Source organism: Macaca fascicularis, chromosome 15, assembly GCF_037993035.2.
Source record: "Macaca fascicularis isolate 582-1 chromosome 15, T2T-MFA8v1.1".
Classification (NCBI taxonomy): Eukaryota; Metazoa; Chordata; class Mammalia; order Primates; family Cercopithecidae; genus Macaca; species Macaca fascicularis.
The window spans coordinates 15,256,579-15,280,298 of record NC_088389.1 but is presented as its reverse complement, the minus strand read 5'-3'; the positions used below and the strand labels follow the sequence as shown (position 1 = coordinate 15,280,298).

Here is a 23,720-nt window from a genome sequence, read left to right as displayed (position 1 = left end):
GCAGCACGCCTGGCTAATTTTGTATTTTTAGTAGAGATGGGGTTTCTCCATGTTGGTCAGGCTGGTCTCGAACTCCCGACCTCAGGTGATCTGCACACCTCAGCCTCCCAAAGTGCTGGGATTATAGGTGTGAGCCACCACGCCCAGCCTAATTTTTTTTTTAAGAGGCCAGGTGCAAAAAAATTAATTTTTCATTTTCAATGCTCATGTGTGGAGACCACAGGTAATTTTCTTTCTTTTTTTTTTGAGACGGAGTCTTGCTCTTATCGCCCAGGCTGGAGTGCAGTGGCACGGTCTTGGCTCATTGCAGCTTCCACCTCCCAGGTTCAAGCAATTCTCCTGCCTCAGCTTCCTGAGTAGCTGGGATTATGAGTGCCCACCACCACACCCAGTTAATTCTTGTAATTTTAGTAGAGATGGGGTCTCACCCTGTTGGCCAGGCTGGCCTCAAACTCCTGACCTCAAGTGATTAACCTGCCTCAGCCTCCCAGAGTGCTGGGATTATAGGTGTGAGCCACCGTGCCCTGCCAGGTAATCTTATAATAAAACAAAGAGGGCTGGGAGTGGTGGCTTATGCCTGTAATCCCAGCACTTTGGGAGGCCGAGGCTGGTGGATTACGAGGTGAGGAGATCAAGACCATTCTGGCTAACACGGTGAAACTCTGTCTCTACTAAAAGTACAAAAAATTAGCCGGGTGTGGTGGCGGGCGCTTGTAGTCCCAGCTACTTGTGAGGCTGAGGCAGGAGAATGGCGTGAACCCAGGAGGCGGAGCTTGCAGTGAGCCAAGATTGTGTCACTGCACTGCAGCCTGGGGGACAGAGCGAGACTCCGTCTCAAAAAAAAAAAAATTAAAATAATAATAATAATAAATAAATAAAACAAAGAGGCAGGTATTATTATCCATTTTACAGATGTATACACTGAGACTTAGGCTTGATAGCAAGCACATCCCTATGATGAGGTGATCCTCGAATCTGGTTCTCAATGGAACTTGGTTATTCTCTTCATGATCTTAGGCAAATCACTTCTCTCAGGCTCAGCTTGCCCTTTGTAAAATCAAGACACCTGTGACTTTCAAAAATGCATTAGAAGGCGCCCAGAGTCTCAGCAGCTCAAAAAGCAGAGAGGGAAGCAATGAGGGACATGGGTGGTGATGGCACATCCTCCACCTTTTCTTCCACCAGAGAAACCTCAGCTTTTTTTTTTTTTTTTTTTTTTTTTTGAGACGGAGTCTTGCTCTGTTGCCCAGGCTGGAGTGCAGTGGCGCGATCTCGGCTCACTGCAAGCTCTGCCTCCCGGGTTCACACCATTCTCCTGCCTCAGCCTCCTGAGTAGCTGGGACTACAGGCGCCCGCCACCACGCCTGGCTAATTTTTTGTATTTTTAGTAGAGATGGAGTTTCACTGTGTTAGCCAGAATGGTTTTAATGTCCTGACCTTGTGATCTGCCCGCCCCGGCCTCCCAAAGTGCTGTGATTACAGGCATGAGTCACCATGCCTGGCCTATTATGATTATTTTTGAGACAGGGTCTCACTGTCACCCAGGCCGATGTGCAGTGGGGCAATCTCAGCTCACTGCAACCTCAGCCTCCTGGGTTCAAGCGATTCTCCTGCCTCACCCTCCCGAGTAGTTGGGACTACAGGTGTGTGCCACCACTCCCGGTTAATTTTTGTATTTTTAGTAGAGACGGGGTTTCACCACATGGCCAGGCTAGTCTTAAAATCCTGACCTCAGGTGATCCACCTGCCTCGGCCTCCCAAAGTGCTGGGATTACAGGCGTGAGCCTCCCGCATCCGGCCCATTTACTTTCATTTATTTGTAACATTCCTTTCCTTGAATGTCTCACAATGTATTTATTCCACCTTGTACAGACATTTGCATTGTTTCCAGTTTGTCTATTAGGAATCTTGCTGCTGTGAACATTCTTGTACCAATATGTTATGTATATCTGTTGGAGATGTAGCGAGGAGTACCATTGCTGGGTCACAAAGCATGCACACATTCAGCTTGGGTAGTCCTGGTATGCAGTTTTCCGCTGCAGTTGTACCGTTCTACCTTCTATTAGCTGTTGTGCTTTTGATTTTGCCTTACTCATTTTTATGCCCTGACAGACCCCAAATGACAGTGGCCTTTGCCACCCCCAGACAAGTGGCTTTGTAAAAATTCTTCTGGGTTGGGCGCGGTGGCTCACACCTGTAATCCCAGTACTTTGGAGGCTGAAACAGGCGGATCACTTGAGGTCAGGAGTTCAACAACATGGTGAAACCCCATCTCTACTTAAAATACAAAAATTAGTCACGCGTGGTGGCAGGCGCCTGTAACCCCAGCTACTCAGGAGGCTGAGGCAAGAGAACAGCTTGAACCTGGGAGGTGAGCCAAGGATCATGGCACTGCACTCTAGTCTGGACGACAGAGTGAGACTCTTTCTATAAATAAATAAATAGTAAAAATTCTTGTGGTCTGGTGTGGTGGCTCGTGCTTGTAATACCAGCACTTTGGGAGGTTGAGGTGGGCAGTCGGCTTGGGACCATGAGTTGGGAGACCAGCCTGGGCAACGTGGCCAAACCCTGTGCCTACTAAAAATACAAAAAATTAGCCACCCATAGGGCGACATCTGTAGTCCCAGCTACTCAGGAGGCTGAGGTGGGAGGAACACCTGAGCCTGGGAAGTTGAGGCTGCAGTGAGCCATGATCACTAATGTACTTGAGCCTCGGAGACAGGATGGGACCTTGCCTTAAAAAAAAAAAAAAGTCGGCCGGGCGCGGTGGCTCAAGTCTGTAATCCCAGCACTTTGGGAGGCCGAGACGGGTGGATCACGAGGTCAGGAAATCGAGACCATCCTGGCTAAGACGGTGAAACTCCATCTCTACTAAAAAATACAAAAAACTAGCCAGGCGAGGTGACGGGCGCCTGTAGTCCCAGCTACTCGGGAGGCTGAGGCAGGAGCATGGCGTGAACCCGGGAGGCGGAGCTTGCAGTGAGCTGAGATCCGGCCACTGCACTCCAGCCTGGGCGACAGAGCAAGACTCCGTCTCAAAAAAAAAAAAAAAAAGTCTTTTTTTTGAGACAGGGTCCCGCTCTGTCGCCCAGGCTGGAGTGCAGTGGCACAATCTCGGCTCACTACAACCTCCGCCTCCCAGGTTCAAGTGATTTTCCTGCCTCAGCCTCCCCAGTAGCTGGGATTACAGGTGCCCACCACCAAGCCCAGCTAAAATAAACCTCTTCTAACTCTTAACTTGTATCCCTTTCTAAAACAAGTGAAAAGTGAATAAATACTCCAAGCCTCCAACGATTCCTGCTTTTCCCTCTTCCTTTGTAATTCTTTCTTTTTTCTTTTCTTTCTTTCTTCCTTTCTTTTTTTTTTTAATGCAGGCATCTAATTCCTTTGTAATTCTTGATTGGGAAACCTTTTTTTCAACATTAATCTATCCCTTCAAGCAGAGACAAGGGAGGTCAGGAAGGAGTTAGCTAGACCGGGCGGTGGGGGTGTGGTTTACTGAGGAATGTTCCAAGCTTAGGTGAGGCAACAGCACGTGTTTAAATCTTCTGGAGGCCAAAGAAAAAAAAAAAAAAAGAGGATAAGTTCTCAGTAGGGGCAGGCCTGTCTACCTGGGGGTTTGGGAATGAACTGGGGGATAGGCTGCAGGGGTTTACATGAAACCAGGAGGTATAAAAAGCACAGGACTGCTTTCAAGGAAGAACTTGCCCCCTCCCCCAAAGCCAAGAGTGCCCCTGCAGAGCGAGGCAGAGAGCAACTAAAAGAAATTTCTCCTGATTGGAGGGTGGGTGGGATGAGGCTGGGGGAGGGGGCTGGGGTGTGTGTCCCACTGTCATGTAAATATCCCTTCCAGGCAGGGCGGCTCCAGTGCAGATTTAAACCGCTGGCACCTGGGGCAGTCTCAGAGTTCAGCCTGCTTCCGGACGGGTGAGGAGACTCGTGGTCTGGTTCTAGGACTTCCCTAACAGCATGGCCCCTAAACGCCAGTCTCCACTCCTGCCTCAAAAGAAGAAACCAAGACCACCGCCTGCTCTGGGACCGGAGGAGACATCAGCCTCTGCAGGCTTGCCGAAGAAGGGAGGTATGTTTCTGCGCTAAGTTTTATTGGAGATTTAAGGGATTTGCAAGGATTGACTCTCTGATTTTTCCCCCCCAATCCCTCTTGAGATGTGACCCCTAAGCGCCCCTGAAGGGTTTTAAGCCTGGGATGGTGGATTAAGTTTACGTGAAGAACCAGAAGGGACTAGACTGGGAGAACGGGAGTGCACGGGAGCTCATCCCTGCCCCCAACTCAACACTGACCCCTGAGCTTGTCTCCCCAGCCCCCAAACTTCCTCCTCTGGGGGTCCCTTTCTTGGCAAGGGGCACTGCCAGCCAGCCTGAGGCCCCTCCTTCACCCCCCACATCCAGTCAAATGCCCAATTCCTGGTGGTTCTACCTCAGTATCTCTCAGATCTGTCCACCTCTCTCTCTGTTCTTGCTGCCGACGGCGGCCCACAACTCTGGCCTGAATCTCTGCCACCTCCTCATCTTGGCTTCCAGCTTCCTCCTCCTCCCCTTCAGCCTGAGCATAGCCAATCACGTGGCCCACTCCCCGGCTTAAACCCCTCCCTTGCCTCCCCACGTCCTCCAGGTGCTCAGAAACTTCTGGGGCCCGCCCACCCGGTCCCCGCCGACCTCTCTGGGTTCACACTCCTGAGACTCCCCACCTGGGGGCCTCCCTCAATGTGGTACCCTTCACCTTGACCTCCTGGGACTCTACCCTCTGACCTCGGGGCCTAGATACCCACTTGTCCTTTCCTCTCCTTACCTGTGTACCACCTCCAGCTCTCTGCTGGAAAGTCACTTCCTGCGGGCATCGTGTGAGCCCCAGCACTTGGGAGTTAGGAGTCCCAGAGTCAGGCTGCCCTACCCTCTTGTCATTACATTATAACCAGCAGTTTCATGCGTGCCCTTCCCCCCTTTAAACTCAGAGGTGAGGGCTGCATTTTGGGACACATAGCTGGAGCTGGATACACAGTTGACTGTTCTGGTGATCAGGTCTGGCTCCTAGGGGAGAGTTGTGGTGGAGACTTCGTGGGCTGGGTGTGGATAGGCCCAGGGCCTGCAAGCAAGCAGGAAGCTTTGATTGGCTGAGGGCAGGCGACTCTTATGGAAGAAGCACTGACTAAGAGTCCTGCCTCAGGGCTCAGTGTGGACCCTTTTCTTCCACATGGGATGCGGAGACCTCCTGCCCAGCTTGAAACCTACCTTGCTGGGTGAGTCACGTAAAACAACCTGTGCTTGTTTTCTGTAAAATGGGATCCACAGTACCGATCTCCAGGCTTGCTGTGATTTGAAATCTAAGGGGAAGCACTAGACAGCGCCTAGCACATCATCAGTGCTCTAGAGCGCACTGTGCGCAGCAAAATGTGGATGAGTCTTCCTAGTCTCCTTCCAGTGAGCTTCCTGGGAGCATTAACAGGACTGGAAGGGATGGAAAGGTGTGAGGGGGTTCATCTAAACCCAAATAACAGCTCCTGCTGCTTAGTAGGCACTGATGGCGTGCCAGGAGCTGTGCCAAGCACTTCTCTATCCTGACAGCCGTATGCTGTGGACATCCCAATTTTACAGATCAGAACAGGAGGCTCAAAGAGATGTGTGTGTTGTAGGGGGAGATGTTCCAGTCTCTGGAGATTTGTTGGTCTGTGCCTGGGACATTGCAGCACTGTGGGGAATGCCAGCCTCTCTCTGTTCCAGTGTTTCTGGCGGTGGGGTTCTGTCCTCTTCAAAGGGAGCCGGGGGCCAGGTGCGGTGGCTCATGCCTGTAATCCCAGCACTTTGGGAGGCCGACGTGGGCAGATCACCTGAGGGCAGAAGTTTGAGACCAGCCTGGCCAACATGGCTAAACCCTATTTCTACCAAAGACAGTTAGCCAGGCGTGATGGCGCACGCCTGTAATCCCAGCCCCTTGGGGGGCTGAGGCAGGAGAATCGCTTGAACTCCCGAGTGAGCAGTGAGCCGAGTTCGTGCCATTGCACTCCAGCCTGGGCGACAAGAACAACAACAACAAAAGAAAACAACCAGAGGGGCCAGGAAGGGGAGGAGAGAGGAGAGGGAGGAATTCTGAGTGAGGGGGGAGGCCAAGGAGAGAGAATGCAGAGCTACTGGCATTGGAGACGGGGAGAGAGCAGAGTCCTAAGTGTGGATGAATAACCTCTCAGTGTGCCCCCAGCTCGTCCGTGTTTACTGACACCCCTGGCCCTTTTGCTTTCTCTTTCTCTTCAACTTCCTAGTGTGCTCCTCACATTTATCTTGAGAAGCACTGTGTGGGGAAGGGCAGGAAAAGAGGGGCAGGGAGGGTTGGGAGGCTAGAAAGGGAAACTGAAAGCCCACTCCCCCGTCAGAAGGCATTACAGGGTTCCCTGGGACCCCTGCAGGTGCTTGGGAAACAGGCAGATCAGGCACTCAGGAGATGTTGTGGGTCAGGAGTGACCCTGTGGGTCAGGCTTTGAGGATGGAAGCAGCAGCCCTTGGCATAGTGTTCTCAGACAGACTCAGCCCAGGAGTGGGTCGTGAAATCACTTTGGTGGGGTGTGCCCTGCATTTTAAATAGGAAATTAGAATCACACCACCCTTGGTAAGGGTAAGTTTTGGTTTGTGTGTGCTAGGTCATGATGTCAAAAGTACTTCTAACTAACTGTTGGTCACATTAAAAAAAATTGAGGCGGGGTGCGATGACTCACTCTTATAATCCCAGAGCTCTGGGAGGCTGAGGCTGAAGGATGGTTTGAGCTCAGGAGTTTGAGACCAGCCTGGGCAACATGATGATATCTCGTCTGTACAAAAGATAAAATAAAAAATTAGCTAGGCAAGGTGGCAGTGGTGCTTGCCTGTGGTCCCAGCTACTCAGAAGGCTGAGGTGGAAGGATCCCCAGAGCCCAGGAGGTCAAGGCTGCAGTGAGCCAAGGTTCTGGGTGACAGAGAGACCCTGTCTCATAATAATAATAATAAAATAAAAATAGAAAAACTGTTTTAAGGTAAGGGCTTTGTCCATTGCTACTTGGTTTAGAATCTTGGTTCTGTCACTTGCAACTAAGTTTAGTTTATGCTGGGCACGGTGGGTGGCTCATGCCTGTAGTCCCAGCACTTTGGGAGGCTGAGGTGGGCAGATCACCTGAGGTCAGGAGTTTGAGACCAGCCTGGCCAACATGGTGAAACCCTGTCTCTACTAAAAAATACAAAAATTAGCTTGTTGTGGTAATGGGCGCGTGTAATCCCAGATACTCAGGAGGCTAAGGCCCTCACTTAGCCTCCTGTCTAAGACATGCGCTGTCTTGAACATAAAAGATGTTGCTTGAACTTTTAAGAGCTGATAGTGGGCTGGGCACAGTGGCTCATGCCTGTAATCCCAGCACTTTGGGAGGCAGAGGCAGGCAGATCACCTGAGGTCAGGAGTTTGAGACCAGCCTGGCCAATATGGTGAAAACCTCTCTACCAAAAATACAAAAATTAGCAGAGCGTGGTGACACACATCTGTAATCCCAGCAACTCAGGAGGCTGAGGCAGGAGAATCACTTGAACCCGGGAGATGGAGGTTGCAGTGAGCTGAGATGGCGCCACTGCACTCCAGCCTGGAAGACAGAGTGAGTCTCAAAAAAAAAAAAAAAAAAAAAAAGATCCAATAGTAAAGTCTGAGTCTGGAAGGCAGAATTCCAACACCACGTTCTGGTTAAAAATGTCCAAAGAGGCCGGGCACGGTGGCTCAAGCCTGTAATCCCAGCACTTTGGGAGGCCGAGACGGGCGGATCATTAGGTCAGGAGATCGAGACCATCCTGGCTAACACGGTGAAACCCCGTCTCTACTAAAAAATACAAAAAAAAAAAAAACTAGCCGGGCGAGGTGGTGGGCGCCTGTAGTCCCAGCTACTCCGGAGGCTGAGGCAGGAGAATGGGGTAAACTCGGGAGGCGGAGCTTGCAGTGAGCTGAGATCCGGCCACTGCACTCCAGCCTGGGCCACAGAGCGAGACTCCGTCTCAAGAAAAAAAAAAAAAGTCCAAAGAGAGATTTCAGGTATTTTTTGTTTTTGTTTTAGAGACAGGGTCTTGCTCTGTCACTCAGGCTTCAGTGCAGTGGCTGCATTGGGGCTCCCTGAAGACTGGTACTCCTGGACCCAAGGGATCCTCCTGCCTTGGTCTCCCAAAGTGTTGGGATAACAGGAGTAAGCCACTGCGTGGCCAGGATTTGAAACTGGCCAGCGTATCACTAAAATCAACAAATGGTGCTGGCCGGGAGTAGTGGCTCACACCTGCAATCCCAGCACTTTGGGAGGGCGAGGTGGGTGGGTCACCTCAGGTCAGTAGACCAGCCTGGCCAAGGTGGTGAAAATCCGTCTCTACTAAAAATACAAAAATTAGCCAGTCGCGGTGGCACGTGCCTGTAGCCCCAGTTACTCGGGAGGCCGAGGCAGGAGAATTGCTTGAACCCGGGAGGCGGAGCTTGCAGTGAGCCGAGATTGCGCCACTGCACTCCAGCCTGGGGGACAGAGCAAGACTACTACCGTCTCAAAACAAACAAATGCTACTAATCAGGGTTTTTTCAGGCTTTTTGTGGTTCATGTCTTGGGGCGATAGAGGGACAGAGTGTGGGGCATCCGCATTACTTGAAAAGTATTATTTAAACAAAATGCTTCTGCCCTCCTTAGTGGTGCAGAGCTTTGACTCTCAAATAGATCTTGTTGGCCCCTTTCATCTCTGGGAACAGAATACCGCCTATCGCATGGGGCTGTTGTGGGGCCTCGGTGAGATAACCGTGCCATGCGCTGCTGAAAGTGGCACTTAACGCTCAGTCTGATTCTTGCAGGCACTGGGCACTGCGGACTAATGTGGTACTCCCTGCCTTCACAGGACTTCGAGTTTAATGTGGCTTCAGTGTCGTAACGTTTATCATTTCATAACAGAAACGGGTTCAGAGAGGAAGGGTGACTTGCTCAAGGGTACAAGCTTGCTGGGCAGGGCTTGGACTAAAACCCAGGAATGGCCCTGCGCGCCGACTACACAGCCTGGGGCTTCCCACACGAGCCCGAGTTTGAGTCCGATCCGCAGTTCCCCATCTGGCATCCAGGATGGGGTGCCCCCTGCTTTCTCCACGAAGTGGAAGGCGCCAAGAGGCCGGGTGGAATTCGGGGCCCCCACGCGAGGCCGGGCCTGTACTTTCCGGGTGGTGGGCGCCCCGCTCCCGGTGCCCCGTGGAGCAGGGAAGCCGCTCGCTCACCACGTGACGCCCCGGCCGGGGCACCCGCGCCTCCGCGCGAGGCCCCGCCCCCCGGCCCGCCGCGCGCCAGTGTCCTGGGTCGGGCCTGAGAGGGGAGAGCGGGGGAGGGGACGCGGCGCGGGGGGCGGCCGTGCGTCGCCGCGCGCCTTCCTCCCGCCTCTCGCCCGGCCCTGTGTCTCCGCGCCGCAACTCCGCCCCCTCATCCCGCCGCCCAGGCCAATGGCGCCGCGGCGCGAGCCTCCCCGGCCGGAGGCGGAGCATCCGCGCGGGGCCTGGCGCGCCTGCGCCCTGCGCCCGCCCCTCGCCGTAGGAGGAGGTGGAGGAGGAGGCGGCTCGGGAGAGCTAGCAGCGAGCTGGCTGGAGCACCGAGCGCGAGTGAGGGAGCCGAGCCGCCCGCCGCCGCCGCCGCCTCCGCCTCCCCTCCGCTAACAGGAGCCCGGGCCGGGGCCCGGCACGCCGCCCCAGCCCGTCCCTCGGCGTCAGGCCGCGAGGGCAGCGCGCGCGAGCGAGCGAGGGGGAGGGAGAGCGAGCGAGCGCCGGGAGGAGGCGGCCGGACCGAGCGGGCGCCCGCGCGTGTGGCGTGAGGGGAAGCCGCCTGCCCGCCCCCTTCGCCTTCCCTTCTCTCCCCCTCCCCGCTCCCCCCCCGACCGCGGAGCAGCACCATGTCGGCGCCGGCGGCCAAAGTCAGTAAAAAGGAGCTCAACTCCAACCACGACGGGGCCGACGAGACCTCAGGTGAGAGCGGCGAGCCCGGGGGCCGGCCCGCGCCGCCATCTTCGCCGCCCGCCCCGGCCGCAGGCCGCCGGCGGGGCCCGGGGCGCGCGCGGGGGGCGCCGGGTGGGGGGGTGCGGCGCGGCCGGCTGGGGCCCGCGGACTCGGCGCCCTTTTTTGTGCGAGGCCCGGCCGGGGGCCTGGGTGGCGCCGCGGCGGCGGCCGGCGCTGCGAGGCGGGGGCGCTGCGGCCTGCTCGGCGCGGGCGGAGGAGACCCCCCCTTCCTCTCCCCCCTCCCTCGCTCTCCTCCCCCTCCCTCCCTCCCGAGAAGCCTCTCTTTATTGTGCTCCGCCATGATGCCTCGCTCCCATCAGCCGCCGCCGCCGCCACATGGTGCGGCCGGACGCGGCCCCGCGCCCGACCTCCCGCGCGGTTCCGCTTCGCGCCCGGCCCGCGGCGGCGCCCCCGGCACCCCCGCCCAGAGGCTGGCCCCGGCGGGGCTTCTGCCTGGAGCTGGGGCTGGGTGGGGGCGCGGGGAGCACGCGGCCGGCCGCGCGCTGGGCCTTGGCCGGCCGGGAGGATGCTCTGGCCGGCCTGGGCGCACTCCCCACGTGGGGCGGCCGCCCCGTCGCACCAGCGTGCGGAGAAACCTGGCGCCGCGACCAGTGTATCGGGGGTCTTGGAAATGGCTAAGAAAGCTGGCCTCTGCCAAGGAGGCTCTCGGCAGGGGGGCTGCCAATCCCGGGATGGTTACCGGAAATGAACCGCGCGATCTGGCCCCTTCACACCCACTTAGCTTTGTAGGGGGGTTGTAGTCTTTACAGGACAAAAGGGCACCTATTCCAGAGCACACCCCCTTTTTTTCCTCTCCCTTCTGTGCCTCACTGCTTTCTGATCTAATATTTGCTCCCAGTAAGTGCTCCAAAGTCGTGTGGGGCCGTATCTGAGGTCCGCCCGCCTGAATTGGGTTGGAGGGGTTCCTGCTTTGAGAAGGTGAGGGCCAGTGTGTAGGATGGTGCCTGGTGCCTTTCCAGTCTTTGTAGGCGTGTCTGGTGTCTTCATTGTAATAGCAGAGTCGTCAACTTTCTATGAAAGGTAGTTTTGCCTTGATAGGTGGTAGTCGTGGCCTAATTTGTATCATTGTCATGGCTTTAGTTTCCATATTCTAGTTAGCAGCTGCTACTGTTCTCTTGCAAGTGTATAATGTGAAATAATAAACGTGAAGACTTCTGAATAAGGTTATTCTGTATCTTTCATAGTAGAAACCTTAAGGATCGGTCTGTTGTAGTGAAACTCTTTAAAAAGGCGCTATAGAAAACCAATTTCTGAGTAACTCAGCAGACAGCATGACTTGTGAATGGTCTTTTAATTAAATAGAAATTTGTCAGCTACAAGCATGAACATGTGGAACACTTACCTTTGTAGTAGGCGTTTTTGTTTTAATGGCTTTTGGAATATTATAGTATTGACATCTGGAAAACTAGGTACATTTATTGTAGAATTTTAAGTTTTTTGCTCCTTTTTTTTGCAGAAAAAGAACAGCAAGAAGCAATTGAACACATTGATGAAGTACAAAATGAAATAGACAGGTAACATTTTTCTTAATATACTTTGGATAAATTTTCTGAGATGTGTCTAATGGCCCGGTAATCATTGAAGTTGTGGTCAAATCTATCCACTGTCAAAGGGGAAATGATTCTAACTTGGTTGGAAATACTTACGTAGATTCAGTGTTTTTTGGTAAAGTGATTGTACAAAGTGTTTGATGAAAGTACATTGACCTTACAAGGTTTGGGTTTGCTTTCAAAGACTAAAAATTGCAGTGTAGGTCTGAATTGCAGTGTAGGTCTTCTGATGGTTTAGCAGTGTGGCATCAGTGGTTGCTCTAACTTGCCTTACAACTTTGTTACGGAATTAGCCACTTTATTTAGAAATTGTGCTTGAGGGAAACAATTGTAATGGGACTGGAAATAGAATGGGTGAAGTAAATACACGCAATGTTACCAGAGTGTTGAGTTTGGGCACTCTTAATAGTCATTATTACTGAGTGTTTATTGATAAATCAGACAAAATTGCCATCTTAGTTTTGATTTGAGTGTTTAAACTAGGTGATAATGGTTATTGTAATTTAGTATTTTGCATGGTTCCAAAGCTAGTAAGTAAATATACACATCTGTAATCTGAAGCAATTTTTTAATTTGTTAAATACTATCATTATCAACATCTCTTTTCATTTGCTTCAGACTTAATGAACAAGCCAGTGAGGAGATTTTGAAAGTAGAACAGAAATATAACAAACTCCGCCAACCATTTTTTCAGAAGAGGTCAGAATTGATCGCCAAAATCCCAAATTTTTGGGTAACAACATTTGTCAACCATCCACAAGGTATGTTTTGGACAGGGCATTATTAAAGGATAAATGGTGTTTCTTAGAATGGAGGAAGCTTGGTGAAGACTTAGTCCAACATGTTGGGTCACATGCAACAAAGACAGGCTGGGTGCAGTGGCTCACACCTGTAATCCCAGCACTTTGGGAGGCTGAGGTGGGCGGATCATTTGAGGTCAGGTTGGAAACCAGCTTGGCCAACACGGTGAAACCCTGTCTCTACTGAAAATACAAAAAAATATGCTGGGCGTGGTAGCGCACACCTGTAATCCCAGCTACTCGATACTTGGGAGGCTGAGGCAGGAGAATCGCTTGAACCCAGGAGGGGGAGGTTGCAGTGAGCCGAGATTGTGCACCATTGCACTCCAGCCAGGGTGACAAGAGCCAGACAGTGTCTCAAAAAAAAAAAAAAAAAAACTCAGAAGATGGGAAAAGACTTGCAGCTACTGCTTTCTATTCTGTTTAGGAGAAGCTATATTCTAATTGCTTGATGAAAGATAGTGACAGTCTGACATTGAGCAATTGCCTTTAGTTAATAATGGGTTTATAAAACCAAAGATTCTAAGTTTGGAAAAATTTTAAAGGGATCAGTTAAATTGTTGTTAGTGTATGCCTGTTGAAAATTCAACTGACCTGTAATTTTCTGGCCTAGTGTCTGCACTGCTTGGGGAGGAAGACGAAGAGGCACTGCATTATTTGACCAGAGTTGAAGTGACAGAATTTGAAGATATTAAATCAGGTTACAGAATAGATTTTGTAAGTATCTCTAACTTAATCTTGTTTGCCACTGTGGAATTTAATGTGAGCTTTGGTTGGACCTGTTCATATTTCAAATCTTTCAATTTCAGTATTTTGATGAAAATCCTTACTTTGAAAATAAAGTTCTCTCCAAAGAATTTCATCTGAATGAGAGTGGTGATCCATCTTCAAAGTCCACCGAAATCAAATGGAAATCTGGAAAGGTATGCTTTGAGGAATTATTTGACAAAAATAGCATTTTACCTATTTCACTTTAGTTTTAACCGCTTACAAGTGCTTGATACGTTGGTAATGTGGCTAAATAGAAAACCTTAAAATATAAAACGTTCCAGTGTGCTGAAGCCAAATATTAGAATAGTTTAAGTTCTCATTAGATGTTACAGATGTAGGCAGGAAGATCTCTTGAGCCTAGGAGTTTATCCTGGGCAACATAGACCCTTATCTTCAAAAAAAAAACAACAAAAAAGAGAAAATTTAGCCCAAGTTTAAGAATTGAGAACTGGGGCTGGGCGTGGTGACTCATGCCTATAATCCCAGCACTTCAGGAGGCTTAGGTGGGCAGATCACGAGGTCAGGAGATAGAGACCATCCTGGCTAACATGGTGAAACATGGTCTCTACTAAACATGGTCTCTATTAAAAGTACAAAAAAGTAGCTGGGCGTGGTGGGGGGCACCTGTAGTCCCAGCAACTCAGGAGGCTGAGGCAGGAGAATGGTGTGAACCCGGGAGGCGGAGCTTGCAGTGAGCTGAGATTGTGCCACTGCACTCCAGCCTGGGCAACGGAGCAAGACTGCGTTTTTTTTTTTTTGTTTTGTTTTGTTTTTTGTTTTGTTTTTTTTTTTTTTTTTGAGACGGAGTCTCACACTGTTGCCCAGGCTGGAGTGCAGTGGCGCGATCTTGGCTCACTGCAAGCTCCGCCTCCTGGGTTCACGCCATTCTCCTGCCTCAGCCTCCTGAGTAGCTAGGACTACAGGCGCCCGCCACCGCGCCCGGCTAATTTTTTGTATTTTTAGTAGAGACGGGGTTTCACTGTGGTCTCGATCTCCTGACCTTGTGATCCACCTGCCTCGGCCTCCCAAAGTGCTGGGATTACAGGCTTGAGCCACCGCGCCCGGCCAAGACTGCGTTTTTTTAAAAAAAAAAAAAAAAAAAAAGAACTGGACTAAATTTTTTGTTGTTGTTTTTTCTGCAGTGGTGACTGAGCTCTTCAAATGGCTTGCCATTTCTCAAAATCATTTACATCCGTATTTAGGTAGTAAGACATAATTTAGATATTTGAGCTGTGTTGTGCTAGTGGCTGTTACAGTGGAAGAAATTTTATGGAAAACCAAATTTAGTTGATACTATTTCTACCTGCTGTACAGTTTTATAATTGCTCTTAGGTAATAATAATAGTGTATATAGTATACTGCTTTTTTTTTTTTTTTTTTTGCTGAGCTTTTGGGGAAAATCTTATTTTTTAAATTATAGGGAGTTTTGGTGTTATAGAGAGATTGTATCAAAAGCTCTTCCGGTATTCATTTAGGATTTGACGAAACGTTCAAGTCAAACGCAGAATAAAGCCAGCAGGAAGAGGCAGCATGAGGAACCAGAGAGCTTCTTTACCTGGTTTACTGACCATTCTGATGCAGGTGCTGATGAGTTAGGAGAGGTCATCAAAGATGATATTTGGCCAAACCCATTACAGTACTACTTGGTGAGTTGAAATACTCATTTATTCAAAGTTGGACTTGTCTCAGTTTAAAAATGAGTCCTTACGAGTCCTTACACTGTGGTGTTTTTTTAAGGTTCCTGATATGGATGATGAAGAAGGAGAAGGAGAAGAAGATGATGATGATGATGAAGAGGAGGAAGGATTAGAAGATATTGATGAAGAAGGGGATGAGGATGAAGGTGAAGAAGATGAAGATGATGATGAAGGGGAGGAAGGAGAGGTAAAAGAAAATTTGGCTAACCCCGCAAAGATAACCTTTAAAGAATTCACCATGTTGGCCGGGCGCGGTGGCTCAAGCCTGTAATCCCAGCACTTTGGGAGGCCGAGACGGGCGGATCACGAGGTCAGGAGATCGAGACCATCCTGGCTAACACCGTGAAACCCCGTCTCTACTAAAAATACAAAAAAAAAAAAAAACTAGCCGGGCGAGGTGGCGGGCGCCTGTAGTCCCAGCTACTCCGGAGGCTGAGGCAGGAGAATGGTGTAAACCCGGGAGGCGGAGCTTGCAGTGAGCTGAGATCCGGCCACTGCACTCCAGCCCGGGCTACAGAGCAAGACTCTGTCTCAAAAAAAAAAAAAAAAAGAATTCACCATGTTATTTTGGGGGTTGTATATATAGTGTGGTAGAACTGACCAGAACTGATTGTGGAAAAAGAAGCCATTTTGTTGTTCAAGAATTAAGGAAATGTTTGATAAGCATGTGGTACTAATGTTTAACTAGTTGGGTTTTCTTTGTTTGTTTGTTTGTTTGTTTTGGTTAGTCTTATGACCACCCAAGCTTGTTTTTCTCTAGCCAGTACTTAAGCAATATAGGCAGTGTAGCTGGTCAAATTCTGACATCTCTGAAATAATAAAGCTTCACATATTTTCGACAAACTGCACAATTCCTGAATAGTCGAATTAGGATAGGTTGGTTTTATTTCGGATTATTTGATCTGAAATGTGCCTGATTTGGTTAGAACTGAAAAGTTACTAATAAGCAACATCAACACGGGTGTTTCCTTCGAACAGATGCAGCTGACTTACAGGTTTAGAAACTGGAGTGCCCCCAGGGCATATGTTCTATGGGGTCCATTGTGGTCCGTGTGAAAGCAAGTCTCAGCATTAATTGTGAAGATTAACTGCCCACTTTTTCTTTCAGGAGGATGAAGGAGAAGATGACTAATAGAACACTGATGGATTCCAACCTTCCTTTTTTTAAATTTTCTCCAGTCCCTGGGAGCAAGTTGCAGTCTTTTTTTTTTTTTTTTTTTTTTTTCCCTCTTGTGCTCAGTCACCCTGTTCTTGAGGTCTCTTTTCTCTACTCCATGGTTCTCAACTTATTTGGGGGGAAATACCTTGAGCAGAATACAATGGGAAAAGAGTCTCTACCCCTTTCTGTTCGAAGTTCATTTTTATCCCTTCCTGTCTCAACAAAAACTGTATGGAATCACCACCACCGAGCTCTGTGGGAAAAAAGAAAACCCTGCTCCCTTCGCTCTGCTGGAAGCTGGAGGGTGCCGGGCCCCTGTGTAGTAGTGCATAGAATTCTAGCTTTTTTCCTCCTTTCTCTGTATATCGGGCTCAGAGAGTACACTGTGTCTCTATGTGAATATGGACAGTTAGCATTTACCAACATGTATCTGTCTACTTTCTCTTGTTTAAAAAAAGAAAAAAAACTTAAAAAAATGGGGTTATAGAAGGTCAGCAAAGGGTGGGTTTGAGATGTTTGGGTGGGTTAAGTGGGCATTTTGACAACATGGCTTCTCCTTTGGCATGTTTAATTGTGATATTTGACAGACATCCTTGCAGTTTAAGATGACACTTTTAAAAATAAATTCTCTCCTAATGATGACTTGAGCCCTGCCACTCAATGGGAGAATCAGCAGAACCTGTAGGATCTTATTTGGAATTGACATTCTCTATTGTAATTTTGTTCCTGTTTATTTTTAAATTTTCTTTTTGTTTCACTGGAAAGGAAAGATGATGCTCAGTTTTAAACGTTAAAAGTGTACAAGTTGCTTTGTTACAATAAAACTAAATGTGTACACAAAGGATTTGATGCTTTTCTCTCAGCATAGGTATGCTTACTATGACCTTCCAGGTTTGACTTGTATAACATCACTGTCAAACTTTGTCACCCTAACTTCGTATTTTTTGATACGCACTTTGCAGGATGACCTCAGGGCTATGTGGATTGAGTAATGGGATTTGAATCAATGTATTAATATCTCCATAGCTGGGAAACGTGGGTTCAATTTACCATTGGTTTCTGAAAGTGTTCACATCATTTGGGATACCAGATTGCTCACTACTTTTCTGGGTATATTGTGCCCTTGATTTTTATCTCCAAGTGGCAGTTTTTAAAATTGGCCTTTTACCTGGATATAAAGTAATAGTGCCTGCCACCACCATCCAACAGACCTGGTGCTCTAATGCAAAGTTATACATGGGACAGTTGCTGGCATGTCTTCATTGGCTGTATAAAATGTGGCCAAGAAGATAGGCTCTCAGAGTAAGAAGTCTGTGATGGTTAGCAGTAACTGTCCCTGCTCTCTGGTATAAAGCTCTCAAATGTGACTGTGAATCTGGGTGGGATAAGGGACTCGGCTCTGTCTGCTCAATGCCATTGTGCAGAGAAGCACCCTAATGCATAAGCTTTTTAATGCTGTAAAATATAGTTGCTGAAATTAAATGCCACTTTTTCAGAGGTGAATTAATGGACAGTCGTGAAATTCAAAAGCTTTTTGATGTATAAAACTTGATAAATGGAACTATTCCATCAATAGGCAAAAGTGTAACAACCTATCTAGATGGATAGTATGTAATTTCTGCACAGGTCTCTGTTTAGTAAATACATCACTGTATACCGATCAGGAATCTTGCTCCAATAAAGGAACATAAAGATTTTTTTTGGACTGGGGTCATTCTCCTTGTTTTGTAGAGGAATGTTACTTGCTATTGGATTTAAAAATTGTATTTTTTTTGTCTTCACATCATTAGTGACTGGGGAAGCGTGGGCTAGCACTAATGGTATAACATTGGTTTAGAAAGCTTTGAGCTGGTCGGTGTACAAGTAAAGGATAAATTCAAATATCTTACTTGGATACAGTTTCTGAGAGGGCGAGTATAGCATTTTCATTTTGAAGTCTCAAAAGGACTTTTTCACTGGCAAGAAAATCCAGTAAGGTGGGTGCTGTTACCTGCAGCTTGAGCTACACATAGTCAGCTGCAGTTCAGATATTTTGAGACGGTATACATTTACATGTGTGAATGTATACAGTTATAGTATATAATAGTTGTCAAAATGGTCCTATACTGTTAACCTCTTAACTGTGCTTAATTTGGAAGTTAAGTTTTATAGGCATGTATGGGAAAAATTGTATGGAGCTTGGTACTCCTGTGGTTTCAGGCAGCCACTGGAGCATCTTAGAATGTATCTCCTTTGGGTAAGTGGGGCTACTGTAGTCATTTGAATGAATATCCACAAGCCTGTAATACTTTTTCACACACTTAACAGTGAAACTTCAACTAGTGATTTTACATGCTGGTGAGATTCTAGGGCTGTCAGGTTATAGGTCACAAATAATGTTTATCTTGGGGAATGTCAAAAATTGGGAGCCCTTTAAGGTAGTAGTTCACTCTCAACTGTTGTGATCTCCTGAGGTGCTCCTAATATCTGTGAATCTGTAAGAGAACTAGGCTGTGAGAAAGCAAAATGGCAACCTTAATGTACCAAAAAATTTAGTACACAGTAGCCGGCATACCTTGTGTCCAATTGCAAGACGAATTCTTGGGCTGGTCTTTAGTGTGTATTAGAACGGGCTCAGCTCCTTTTCTCAAGGACATTTGAAAATAGAAAATAGAAGCTGGGCACAGGGGCACATACCTGTAATTGCAGTGCTTTGGGAGGCCCAGGCTGAAGCATCGTGTAAGCCCAGGAGCTCTAGGCCAACCTGGAAGACAGGGACATCCCATCACTACCATAAAAAAAAAAAAAAACGGGTGTGGTGGCACTAGGCTAATTCTAGCTACTTGAGAAGCAGGGGCAGGAGGATCGCCTTAGCCCAGGAGTTTGAGGCTGCACTGAGCTATGACTTTGCCACTGTGCTTCAGCCTGGGTGGCAGAGCAGCAGTAGTTTACTTTTTTTTTATTTTTTTTTATTTTTTATTTTTTTTTTTGAGACGGAGTCTCGCTGTGTCTCCCAGGCTGGAGTGCAGTGGCGTGATCTCGGCTCACTGCAAGCTCCGCCTCCCGGGTTCACGCCATTCTCCCGCCTCAGCCTCCCAAGTAGCTGAGACTACAGGCGCCCGCCACCACGCCCGGCTAGTTTTTTGTATTTTTAGTAGAGACGGGGTTTCACCATGTTAGCCAGGATAGTCTCGATCTCCTGACCTCGTGATCCACCCGCCTCGGCCTCCCAAAGTGCTGGGATTACAGGCTTGAGCCACCGCGCCCGGCCAGTAGTTTACTTTTTAATAGGCCTGAGGCAAAGGGCTGCAGAATAGCAAGGACTTTTAAAGTGGAGGGTATGGGCCAACTGTAGTTGGTGACATTGTGTGCTCAGATTCTACCCAGACAAACCAAGATAAAAATGGACTGGTTGTAGGGCCAGGTGTGGTGTCTCACGCCTGTAATCCCAGCACTTTGGGAGGCCGAGGTGGGGAGATCATGAGATCAGAAGTTTGAGATCAGCCTGGCCAACATGGTGAAACTCTATCTCTACTAAAAGTACAAAAATTAGCCAGGCATGGTGGCATGAGCCTGTAATCCCAGCCACTTGGGAGACTGAGGTAGGAGAATTGTTTGAACCCAGGAGGCAGAGGTTGCAGTGAGCTGAGATCATGCCACTGCACTCCAGCCTGGGCGATAGATTGAAATGGTGTCTCAGAAAAAAAAAACAAAAATTGACTGGTTTTTGAGAAGGAAAAAGCTGTATGCATGGAAGGGGGAAAATGTTTCCTCATGCAGTCTGTTGACAAGTTTTAGGTTCCTTTCAGTTGAGTTATAATTTTTGTTTTTTGTTTTTTGAGATGGAGTTTTGCTCTTGTTGCCCACACTGGAGTGCAATGGCGCGATCTCCGCTCACAGCACCGGTTCAGGCGATTCTGCCTCGACTTCCCGAGTAGCTGGGATTACAGGCATGCGCCACCATGCCAGGCTAATTTTGTATTTTTAGTAGAGACAGGGTTTCTCCATGTTGGTCAGGCTGGTCTTGAACTCCCGACCTCTGGTGATCCACCTGCCTCAGCCTCCCAAAGTGCTGGGATTACAGGCGTGAGCCGCCGCACCCGGCAAGTTATAGTCTTTTAAGGCCAACTGGCTAGAAAGTTGGTTTGCACTATTCACAGTCCACTGAATGCTGAACACTAATTTCCTAAGAATTCCAGTCTTTTTTTTTTTTTTTTTTTTTGAGGCAGAGTCTCGCTCTGTTGCCCAGGCTGGAGTGCAGTGGCCAGATCTCAGCTCACTACAAGCTCTGCTTCCCGGGTTTATGCCATTCTCCTGCCTCAGCCTCCCCAGTAGCTGGGACTACAGGCGCCCGCCACCTCGCCCGGCTAGTTTTTTGTATTTTTTTAGTAGAGATGGGGTTTCACCGTGTTAGCCAGGATGGTCTCGATCTCCTGACCTCGTGATCCGCCCGTCTCAGCCTCCCAAAGTGCTGGGATTACAGGCTTGAGCCACCGCACCCGGCCTAAGAACTCCAGTCTTATGAAGTATTATCACCATCAGAAGTAAGATGCAGCTACCTGGTCAAACTCACCCAACAGTCCAGGACTTGGCTTCCCTGTGTAAACGCTCCCCTGTGAAAAACACTCCCCAGGTCGGGTGCGGTGGACCACACCTGTAATCCCAGCACTTTGGGAGGCTGAGGCAGGTGCATCACATGAGGTCAGGAGTTCGAGACTAGCCTGGCCAACAAGGTGAAACCCCATCTCTACTAAAAATATAAAAAATTAGCTGGGTGTGGTGGCACGTGCCTATAGTCCCAGCTACTCAGGAGGCTGAGGCACGAGAATCACTTGGACCTGGGAGGTGGAGGTTGCAGTGAGCCAAAATTGGCACCACTGCACTCCAGCCTGGGTGACAGAGCAAGACTCTGTCTCAACAAACCAAAACCAAAAACAAAAAGCCACTTTCCAACCAAACTTGGAAAACCATCGAATGCAGCTTCCTGCCTGCACTGAGTGGATAAATGAGCCAGGAGTTGAGATGTGAGCACCCTCCTACGGAGAGTTATCTCAGATTACTCTTGGCTTCCAGAAGTAACATTTAGCCATCACGGCAAATATACTTTTTTTTTTTTTTTTTTTTTTTGAGACGGAGTCTCACTCTGTCGCCCAGACTGGAGTACAGTGGCGCGATCTCCACTCACTGCAAGCTCCGCCCCCCGGGTTCACGCCATTCTCCTGCCTCAACGTCCCGTGTAGCTGGGACTACAGGCGCCCGCCACCGCGGCCGGCTAAATTTTTTGTATTTTTAGGAGAGACGGGGTTTCACAGTGTGAGCCAGGATGGTTTTGATCTCCTGACCTCGTGATCCGCCAGTCTCGGCCTCCCAAAGTGCTGGGATTACAGGCGTGAGCCACCGCGCCCGGCCGCAAATACACATTTTAAAGGGTTAATTAGCTGGCTGGACTGACTACACCACTGGATAATTCCTAAAAGGTGCGGAAGCCTTGTTAGTTGGATTCCTGGATTTTTGATCAGCTGAGGTGAGAAGTTGAGGGCTTTTTTACTCCTTTATTTTACTTTTTTAAGAGATGGTGTCTCACTATGTTGGCCAGGTTGGTCTTGAACTCTTAGGCCTCAAGCAATCCTCCTGCCTCATCAGCCTCCCAGAGTTCTAGGATTACAGGCATGAGCCACTGGGCTTGATCAACCTTCTTGCTTCTAAATGATGGATAATAGCATTTCTTTGACCCCCATTTTATATTATTGTATTTATTTTTCTCAAGACAGAATCTTGCTCTGTTGTCCAGGCTGGAGTGTAGTGGCGTGATCTTAGCTCGCTGCAACCTCTGCCTCCCAGGTTCAGGCGATTTGCCTGCCTCAGCCTCCCAAGTGCTGGGACTACAGGTGTGCGCTACCAGCTACCACACCCAGCTAGTCTTTGTAATTTTGTATTTTTTATTTATTATTATTATTATTATTTTGAGATGGAGTTTCGCTCTTGTTGCCCAGGCTGGAGTGCGATGGCGCGATCTCGGCTCACAGCAACCCCTGCCTCCCAGGTTCAAGCCATTCTCCTGCTTCAGCCTCCAGAGTAGCTGGGATTACAGGCATGCGCCACCACGACCGACTAATTTGTATTTTTAGTAGAGATGGGGGTTTCTCCATGTTGGTCAGGCTGGTCTCGAACTCCGGACCTCAGGTGATCCACCCGCCTCGGCCTCCCAAAGTGCTGGGATTACAGGTGTGAGCTACCGTGCCCGGCTGTAATTTTTTTATTTTATTCTTTTTTTGTTGTTGTTGTTGAGATGGAGTTTTGCTCTTGTCATTCAGGCTGGAGTGTAGTCGTGTGACTGGCTCACTGCAACCTCCACCTCCCGGGTTCAAGCAATTCTCCTGCCTCAGCCTCCCTAGTAGCTGGAATTACAGGCACCCACCACCACACCCAGCTAATTTTTTTTTTTTTTTTTTTTGTATTTTTAGTAGAGACGGGGTTTCACCATGTTGGCCAGGCTGGTCTCGAACTCCTGACCTTGTGATCCACCTGCCTTGGCCTCCCAAAGTACTGGGATTACAGGCGTGAGCCACTGCGCCCGGCTAGCCTTTTTATTTTTTTAGTAGAGACAGGGTTTCATCATGTTGGCCAGGCTGGTCTTGAACTCCTGACCTTACGTGATCTGCTGTCCTCGGCCTCCCAAAGTGCTGGGATTACAGGCATGAGCCACCATGCCCAGCCAAGCCCCATGTTAAAGAACCTACTATGTGCCAGGTGCTTGTGTTAATGTCTAGACCTCAACAATTCTAATGTGTAAATGTCACATTTTGCCTCTGATTATTAAATCTGGGCATGTTTCACAGAGCCAGGTTGCCTTTGCTTATATGTCATTACCACTTGGTTGACTTCCCACAGCGGGACAACCCAGCATTGTCCATGGCTCAACCAATTTCACTTATTTTCCAGTCATTGTGAGGGAAGTGATTAGTGCAAAGCACAACATGTGGCTTCCTTCAGTAAGAGCACCGGAGCCTGTCTGTTCCAAGTCACTGTCAGTACTTGATCCTTCATCACCTTTCCACCTCCTGGAGGACGCTCCTCCACAAAGTCCTGGCACAACCTCCCATAAACGCAAGACGCCAGGACGGGCTGAATGGCCTGCTGTAGACTAGGCAGTGACTAGCACACCTCCCTTGGGCTGAGATAATGGCGGCTCTTTCACCAGCTGTGTCTTTTCTCACATGTGGATGGATGGGTTTTTTAGGGTAAAGCCCTAAAAAGTGGCACGGGCTGAACTAGCAAGCTCAGTCTGATTAAGAGATGGGCCCAAGAGAGGTCTGGTTCATTCATCTGTAATTTGTAATTTACCATAATTTGGGGTGAGGATTTACTTTTTCCACAAGTATACGTGTTTTTTTGTTTGTTTGTTTGGTTTGGTTTGTTTGTTTTTTGAGACCGAGTTTCGCTCTTGTTGACCAGGCTGGAGTGCAACAGCATGATCTCAGCTCACCGCAACCTCTGCCTCCCGGGTTCAAGCGATTCTCCTGCCTCAGCCTCCTGAGTAGCTGGGATTACAGGCATGCGCCACCATGACCGACTAATTTTTTGTATTTTTAGTAGAGACAGGGTATCTCTGTGTTGTTCAGGCTGGTCTCGAACTCCCGACCACAGGTGATCCGCCCGCCTCAGCCTCCCAAAGTTTTGGGATTACAGGCGTGAGCCACCGCGCCCGGCAGACGTTCTTTCTTT

At 49.0% G+C, this 23,720-nt stretch overlaps 1 protein-coding gene and 1 long non-coding RNA gene across 3 annotated transcripts; one reads left to right on the top strand and one right to left on the bottom strand.

Moving 5' to 3' along the window:
* Positions 1–3,314: 3,314 nt before the first annotated feature.
* LOC135967365 (uncharacterized) lies at positions 3,315–4,566 on the bottom strand. The gene is made up of 2 exons (XR_010581424.2): positions 4,439–4,566; positions 3,315–3,548 (listed from the first exon to the last, which is right to left on the bottom strand). It is a non-coding gene; the product is annotated as an uncharacterized lncRNA (long non-coding RNA).
* Positions 3,904–17,713, top strand: SET (SET nuclear proto-oncogene). 2 transcript variants are annotated; one of them, XM_015436371.4, is made up of 8 exons: positions 3,904–4,081; positions 11,496–11,553; positions 12,208–12,350; positions 13,003–13,106; positions 13,199–13,312; positions 14,636–14,806; positions 14,898–15,044; positions 15,966–17,713. In XM_015436371.4, exons 1-8 carry the CDS (start codon positions 3,970–3,972, stop codon positions 15,987–15,989), a joined length of 873 nt encoding a protein of 290 aa, XP_015291857.2. In that variant the 5' UTR covers positions 3,904–3,969; the 3' UTR covers positions 15,990–17,713. The 2 variants fall into 2 exon arrangements, with proteins under 2 accessions (XP_015291857.2, XP_005580781.1); XM_005580724.4 differs by lacking the exon at positions 3,904–4,081 and adding an exon at positions 9,557–9,988.
* The last annotated feature ends 6,007 nt before the right edge of the window (positions 17,714–23,720 follow it).

Coding starts and splice junctions, on each gene's coding strand:
- SET (XM_015436371.4), top strand. CDS start 3,970: ATGGCCCCTAAACGCCAGTCTCCACTCCTGCCTCAAAAGAAGAAACCA. Junction 4,082..11,495: donor AGGCTTGCCGAAGAAGGGAG/GTATGTTTCTGC, acceptor TTTTTTTTGCAG/AAAAAGAACAGCAAGAAGCA. Junction 12,351..13,002: donor ATTTGTCAACCATCCACAAG/GTATGTTTTGGA, acceptor TTTCTGGCCTAG/TGTCTGCACTGCTTGGGGAG.